The sequence below is a fragment of the Scyliorhinus canicula genome, chromosome 31 (genome assembly GCF_902713615.1).
Source record: "Scyliorhinus canicula chromosome 31, sScyCan1.1, whole genome shotgun sequence".
NCBI classification, from domain to species: domain Eukaryota; kingdom Metazoa; phylum Chordata; class Chondrichthyes; order Carcharhiniformes; family Scyliorhinidae; genus Scyliorhinus; species Scyliorhinus canicula.
In genome coordinates this window covers 5,793,625-5,801,124 of record NC_052176.1, presented here as the reverse complement: position 1 = coordinate 5,801,124, position 7,500 = coordinate 5,793,625, and the positions used below count along the sequence as shown (strand labels likewise).

At 54.9% G+C, this 7,500-nt stretch overlaps 2 protein-coding genes across 2 annotated transcripts in view; one reads left to right on the top strand and one right to left on the bottom strand.

The window, feature by feature from the left end:
* Positions 1–3,697, top strand: part of LOC119958833 (cathepsin F-like) — a 21,127-nt gene extending 17,430 nt beyond the window's left edge. Inside the window, exons 8-11 of the mRNA XM_038787337.1 lie at positions 1–19; positions 400–464; positions 1,204–1,294; positions 3,546–3,697. The exon at positions 1–19 is cut by the window's left edge and continues 104 nt beyond it. Of these exons, the coding sequence (XP_038643265.1) occupies positions 1–19; positions 400–464; positions 1,204–1,294; positions 3,546–3,697 (327 nt within the window). The remainder of the gene's footprint in view (positions 20–399; positions 465–1,203; positions 1,295–3,545) is intronic.
* A 1,618-nt stretch (positions 3,698–5,315) lies between these two features.
* LOC119958832 (cathepsin L-like) overlaps positions 5,316–7,500 on the bottom strand; it is a 13,462-nt gene continuing 11,277 nt past the window's right edge. The window contains exon 5 of the mRNA XM_038787336.1: positions 5,316–5,329. Coding sequence (XP_038643264.1) covers positions 5,316–5,329 — 14 coding nt within the window. The remainder of the gene's footprint in view (positions 5,330–7,500) is intronic.

Sequence of the window (7,500 nt, the reverse complement as noted above, 5' to 3'; positions counted from 1 at the left end):
ATTCGGCCATATGAACATGGTGAGTTGCTGGGGTCAACGTAAGTCGTGGTTTCGGCAGGAGGGGAGACTCGAGGGAGCAGATTCCTCATGGACCCCGGACGTCGCCGGTCAACACCCCCCCCCCCCCCACTCCCCCTTCCACCCGCCCCCCCCCGTGCACAGGCAGATCCCACAAACCCTCTCTTCCAAGATGGCGGCCGATCGCCCGTGTCCTTTGAAGGTGAGGGGCTGGACGGGGGTGGGGGGAACACTGAGAGCTTCCCTCCCCCCTCCCCTCCCTCACCCCCTCTACCCAGGGAGAGGGGAGGGTGGGGAGGTGGGGGGGGGGGGTGGTCAGTGTGAGATGGGCTGAACGGTCAACTCTCAGCGTTTCTCTGATAACCTTGTGTTCTGTTTCAGAAATGGCGGCGTGGTTATCTCAGAGATCCCCGTTCATCGTCACCATCAATGGCTTTTACCTGAAGGTACACCCCGGCGTCCATTATTTTGTCAGGTGCTGATTTCCCCACCCCACCCCCCCCCCCCTCCAGCAGCACCCACACCGGCATGAAGCGGGAAACATGGCGGTGAAACATTCGTTCGTTTAAACTTTATTTATTCAGCCAATTGAGAACAAGTGTTCATTTGCAATAATCACCTGGGCGACACGGGCGGCAGAGCGGGTTAGCACTGCTGCCTCACGGCGCCTGGGACCCGGGATCGATTCCCAGCCTCGGGTCACTGTCTGTGCGGAGTCTGCACGTTCTCCCCCCCCCGTGTCTGCGTGGGTTTCCTCCGGGTGCTCCGGTTTCCTCCCACAGTCCAAAGAGGTGCAGGTTAGGTGGATTGGCCGTGCTAAATTGTCCCTTACTGTCCAAAGATGTGCAGGTTAGGTGGATTGGCCGTGCTAAATTGTCCCTTACTGTCCAAAGATGTGTAGGTTAGGTGGATTGGCCGTGCTAAATTGTCCCTTAGTGTCCAAAGATGTGTAGGTTAGCTGGATTGGCCGTGCTAAATTGTCCCTTAGTGTCCAAAGATGTGTAGGTTAGGTGGATTGGCCGTGCTAAATTGCCCCTTAGTCTCCAAAGATGTGCAGTTTAGGTGGATTGGCCGTGCTAAATTGCCCCTTAGTGTCCAAAGATGTGCAGGTTAGGTGGGTTGGACGTGATAATTAAGGAGCTGGGAGAACAACTGTCTGATTGACCGTTTCTGCTTTTCGTTCAGCATTACAGGACTGGGATCATCCGACCCCGTGTGGGACAATGCAGCAGCTACACACTCAACCATGTGGCCCTTGTCGTCGCCTATAACACATGTAAGTGGCCCCCCAACCCTCCTACCCCGCTTCGTTTTATAACCTTGGTCCGAAAGGAAAGCCAAAAGCCAGGGTTTAGTGCTGTGTTTTTAGTGAGGGGGGAGCGCACGTACTGACCCTCTGACAGCGCGGCACTCCCTCAGTAATGACCCTCTGACAGCGCGGCACTCCCTCAGTACTGACCCTCTGACAGTGCAGCACTCCCTCAGTACTGACCCTCTGACAGTGCAGCACTCCCTCAGTACTGACCCTCTGACAGTGCGGCGCTCCCTCAGTACTGACCCTCCGACAGTGCGGCACTCCCTCAGTACTGACCCTCTGACAGTGCAGCACTCCCTCAGTACTGACCCTCTGACAGTGCGGCACTCCCTCAGTACTGACCCTCTGACAGTACAGCACTCCCTCAGTACTGACCCTCTGACAGTGCGGCACTCCCTCAGTACTGACCCTCTGACAGTGGGGCGCTCCCTCAGTACTGACCCTCTGACAGTGCAGCACTCCCTCAGTACTGACCTTCTGACAGTGCAGCACTCCCTCAGTACTGACCCTCTGACAGTGCAGCACTCCCTCAGCACTGACCCTCTGACAGTGCAGCACTCCCTCAGTACTGACCCTCTGACAGTGCAGCACTCCCTCAGTACTGACCCTCTGACAGTGCGGCGCTCCCTCAGCACTGACCCTCTGACAGTGCGGCACTCCCTCAGTACTGACCCTCTGACAGTGCGGCTCTCCCTCAGTACTGACCCTCTGACAGTGCAGCACTCCCTCAGTACTGACCCACTGACAGTGCAGCACTCCCTCAGTACTGACCCTCTGACAGTGCAGCACTCCCTCAGTACTGACCCTCTGACAGTGCGGAACTCCCTCAGTACTGACCCTCTGACAGTGCAGCACTCACTCAGTACTGACCCTCTGACAGTGCAGCACGCCCTCAGTACTGACCCTCTGACAGTGCGGCACTCCCTCAGTACTGACCCTCTGACAGTGCGGCACTCCCTCAGTACTGACCCTCTGACAGTGCGGCACTCCCTCAGTACTGACCCTCTGACAGTGCAGCACTCCCTCAGTACTGACCCTCTGACAGTGCGGCACTCCCTCAGTACCAACCCTCTGACAGTGCGGCCCTCCCTCAGTACTGACCTTCTGACAGTGCGGCACTCCCCCAGTACTGACCCTCTGACAGTGAGGCGCTCCCTCAGTACTGACACTCTGACAGTGCTGCACTCCCTCAGCACTGACCCTCTGACAGTGCAGCACTCCCTCAGTACTGACCCTCTGACAGTGCAGCACTCCCTCAGTACTGACCCTCTGACAGTGCAGCACTCCCTCAGTACTGACCCTCTGACAGTGCGGCACTCCCTCAGTACTGACCCTCTGACAGTGCAGCACTCCCTCAGTACTGACCCTCTGACAGTGCGGCACTCCCTCAGTACTGACCCTCTGACAGTGCAGCACTCCCTCAGTACTGACCCTCTGACAGTGCGGCGCTCCCTCAGTACTGACCCTCTGACAGTGCGGCACTCCCTCAGTACTGACCCTCTGACAGTGCAGCACTCCCTCAGTACTGACCCTCTGACAGTGCAGCACTCCCTCAGTACTGACCCTCTGACAGTGCAGCACTCCCTCAGTACTGACCCTCTGACAGTGCGGCACTCCCTCAGTACTGACCCTCTGACAGTGCGGCGCTCCCTCAGTACTGACCCTCTGACAGTGCAGCACTCCCTCAATTCTGACCCTCTGACAGTGCAGCACTCCCTCAGTACTGACCCTCTGACAGTGCGGCACTCCCTCAGTACCGACCCTCTGACAGTGCGGCACTCCCTCAGTACTGACCCTCTGACAGTGCAGCACTCCCTCAGTACTGACCCTCTGACAGTGCAGCACTCCCTCAGCACTGACCCTCTGACAGAGCGGCACTCCCTCAGTACCGACCCCGAGAAACTCAGCCTGGATTTCGTCCGGAGAGACGCTCAGACTGAGAACCCTCGTGTTGAGAGGTGAGTGGGGGATGGTTACTCACTGATCCCCATCCACAGTGAAGGAACGGCCGATATATCTCCCAGTGGGGATGGTGAGCTATCGGAGGCGGAGCGTCCAGGGGGTGGAGATGCCCATGCGTCTGCTGCCCCCGCCCTCCCAGGGATGTGAAGTGCCAGCTTTGGAGGTTGCTGTCCAAGGATTGGGCGGGAGATAATCGCGAGGAGCCGTCTGATCTTCTTCACTCAGTCTTCATTATCTTTCCTTTTGCTAGGTGGTGGAGTGAATTATTGGACCCTGAAGAACAGCTGGGGTACGCAGTGGGGTATGAATGTAAGTGGCTCCCATTCATATATAAGAACAAGGGGGCCAGGCCTTTCTGCCCCTCGAACCTGTTCCACCTCGAGTCACAGTCATCAAGGTTGACCCCATGGAACCAGACCCTTCAGCCGAACCTGTCCGTTCTGCCCAGTCTTCACCACAAAGCTCGTCCCAGTTTCCCGCATTGGCCCACATCCCTCTATACCCATCCTACCCCTATAACTATCTCGATGCTTTATCTACTCTCCTACTGCCCCTGGCAGCCACTTCCAGCCACTCGTCACCCTCTGTGCGAAAACATTGCCCCTCTGGGACCCTTTTGTATCTCTTCCCCTCTCACCTTCGACCTTTGCCCTCTAGTTTTAGACTCCCCTACCTTTGGGAATAGATGTGGGCAGCAGGGTAGCATGGTGGTTAGCATAAATGCTTCACAGCTCCAGGGTCCCAGTAGGGTGATCATGGCTCGGCACAACATTGAGGGCCGAAGGGCCTGTTCTGTGCAGTACTGTTCTATGTTCTATGTTCTATGTCGACGATCTACCTTATCGATGCCCCTCATTATTTTATATTTCAAAGAAGAAAGAAAATTACAGCACAGGAACAGGCCCTTCGGCCCTCCCAGCCTGCGCCGATCCAGATCCTTTATCTAAACCTGTCTCCTATTTTCCAAGGTCTACTTCCCTCTGTTGCCACCCGTTCACATACCTGTCTAGGTGCCTCTTAAATGATGCTATCGTGCCCGCCTCTACCACCTCCGCTGGTAAAGCGTTCCAGGCACCCACCACCCTCTGCGTAAAAAACTTCCCACGCACATCTCCCTTAAACTTTCCCCCTCTCACCTTGAAATCGTGACCCCTTGTAACTGACACCCCCACTCTTGGGAAAAGCTTGTTGCTATCCACCCCGTCCATACCTCTCATAATTTTGTAGACCTCAATCAGGTCCCCCCCCTCAACCTCCGTCTTTCCAACGAAAACAATCCTAATCTACTCAACCTTTCTTCATAGCTAGCCCCCTCCATACCAGGCAACATCCTGGTGAACCTCCTCTGCACCCTCTCCAAGGCATCCACATCCTTCTGGTAATGTGGCGACCAGAACTGCACGCAGTATTCCAAATGTGGCCGAACCAAAGTCCTATACAACTGTAACATGACCTGCCGACTCTTGTACTCAATACCCCGTCCGATGAAGGCAAGCATGCTGTATGCCTTCTTGACCACTCTATCGACCTGCGTTGCCACCTTCAGGGTATAGACCTCTATAAGTTCACCCCTAAGCCTCCTTCGCTCTAGAGAAAAAAGTCCCAGTCTATCCACCCTCTCCTTATAGCTCAGACCATCCACCATTTGGGTGGCGCAGTGGTTAGCACTGCTGCCTCACGGCGTCAGGGATCCCAGGTTCGATTCCCGGCTTGGGTCACTGTCTGTGCGGAGTCTGCACGTCCTCCCCGTGTGTGCGTGGGTTTCCTCCGGGTGCTCCGGTTTCCTCCCACAGTCCAAAGATGCGCAGGTGAGGGTGGATTGGCCGTGCTAAATTGTCCCTTGGTGTCCAAATGGTTGGGTGGGGTAAGTAGGGTGATGGGGTGGAGGTGTGGGCTTAAGTAGGGTGCTCTTTCCAAGGGCCGGTGCTAATCACGATGGGCCGAATTGCCTCCTTCTGCACTGTGAATTCTCTACGTCTCGGTAGCACCCTAGTAAATCTTTACCGCACTCTCTCTGGTTTCACAATGTCCTCCCTGTAATAGGGTGACCCAGAACTGAACACAGTATTCCATGTGTGATCTTACCAACGTCCTTGTACAACTTCAACAAGATGTCCCAACTCCTGGATTCAATGTTCTGACCAATAGAACCCGGCATTGCTGAATGCCTTCTTCACGGCCCTGTCCGCCTGCGACTCCACCTTCAAGGAGCGTACCCCTAAATTCAAGAGATCACCCCCTCCCCCCTTTAACCTCTTGCACCCCGGAGGGAGGGGGGGGGGGGGAACGAGCCCGGCGCACGCATGTGATCTCGTCATCAAAACCGTTTTACCTTCGTGGGCTTCTAAACTCCCAACGGGTACAGGCCCCGACCTGCTCAACGTTTCCCCATCGGACAAACCCCCCTTCCTCCCAGGAATTGGCCCATCGAACCTTCTCTGAACTGCCCCCCCCCCCCCCCCCCCCCCGAGGCAAAGAATATCCCCCCGGTGCGGCCTCACCCACCCCCCTGTCCAGTTGCAGCAAGTCTTCCTGACCTTTAACCTCCAATCCCCCGCCCCCCTCTCACAATAAAGGCCCACATTCCATTTAGCTCCCGAATTATTTGCTGACCTGCTGTGATTCGTGGACAAGGCCACCCAGATCCCTCTGCACCGCAACTTTCTGCCGCCTCTCTCCATTTACAGAACATTCTGCTTCTCTATGAGAACCCACCAATTGGCTGCATTGATTTACCCTCCTTCTTCCTGAAAGATATGCTTGCTCTCTCTCTCTCCCTTCCTTCACTCTGTCCCTCTGTGTCCTCTTTACCCGCACCCCTCTGTCTAACTCTCTCTCTCTCTCCCTGCTCCCTCTCCCTCCCTTCCTCTCTACCTCTCTCTTTGTGCAGATCTCTCATCCCCTCTCTATCCCTCACACTCTCTCGCTCTCATTCCCTCTCTCACGCTCTCACACGCTCTCTCAAACTCTCGCTCGCTCTCGATATCTCTCTCGCACTCTCGCTCTCTCTCACTCTCTCTTTCTCTCTCTCACGCACTCACTCTCACACACTCTCTTGAATTCTCACTCGTTCTCTATCTCCCTCTCACACTCTCCTTCTCACATTCTCTCTTTCACACTATTGCTCTTTTTCTGTTCATCTCACCCTCTTTAGCATACAGGGCTAAATCGCTGGCTTTGAAAGCAGACCAAGCAGGCCAGCAGCACGGTTCAATTCCCGTACCAGCCTCCCCGAACAGGCGCCGGAATGTGGCGACTAGGGGCTTTTCACAGTTACTTCATTTGAAGCCTACTCGTGACAATAAGCAATTTTCATTTCATTTCATTTCAATCTTGCTCTCGCTATTTCTCTCACATTCTCTCACACACTCTCTCTCTCACTCGCTATTTCTCACACTCTCTCACACCCGTTCTGTCACTCTCACTCTCGTTCGCTCTCTCACTCGCTCTCTCACACACACTCGCTCACTCTCTCTCTCGCTCTCTCTCTTACTGTTTCTCTCTCACACTCTCTCGCTATCTCTCACTCTCTCTCATGCTTTCTCACACTCTCTCTCTCTCTCCCACTCACACTCTCTCACCCTCATTCTTACATTTTCTCGCAATTTCTCTCTCTCTCTCTCATGCTCGCTCTCACACTCTCTCACTTCTCGCTTGCTACAACTCTGCCTCTCTCACACGTACTCTCTCATACCCTCGTTCTTACACTCTCTCTCGCTATTTCTTTCTCACTCTCTCACATGCTCTCTCTCTCACACTCTCTCTCTCTCACACTTCTCACTTGCTCCATCTCTTTTTCTCTCACACACACTCTCTCACACCCTCATTCTTTCTCTCTCACACTCTCTCACACCCATTCTCACACTGTCACTCTTGTTCGCTCTCTCTCGCTCTCTCACACTCGCTCACTCACTCTCTCTCACACTCTCTCTCTCTCCCTCTCTCACACGCTCTCGCTCGTTCTCTCTCACACACTCTCTCTCTCACACTCCCTCACACCCATTCTCACACTGTCACTCTTGTTCGCTCTCTCACTCGCTCTCTCACACTCGCTCGCTCACTCTCTCTCACACACTCTCTCTCTCTCCCTCTCTCACACGCTCTCGCTCGTTCTCTCTCACACGCTCTCTCTCTCACACTCCCTCACACCCATTCTCATACTGTCACTCTCGTTCGCTCTCTCTCACTCGCTCTCTCTCTCACTC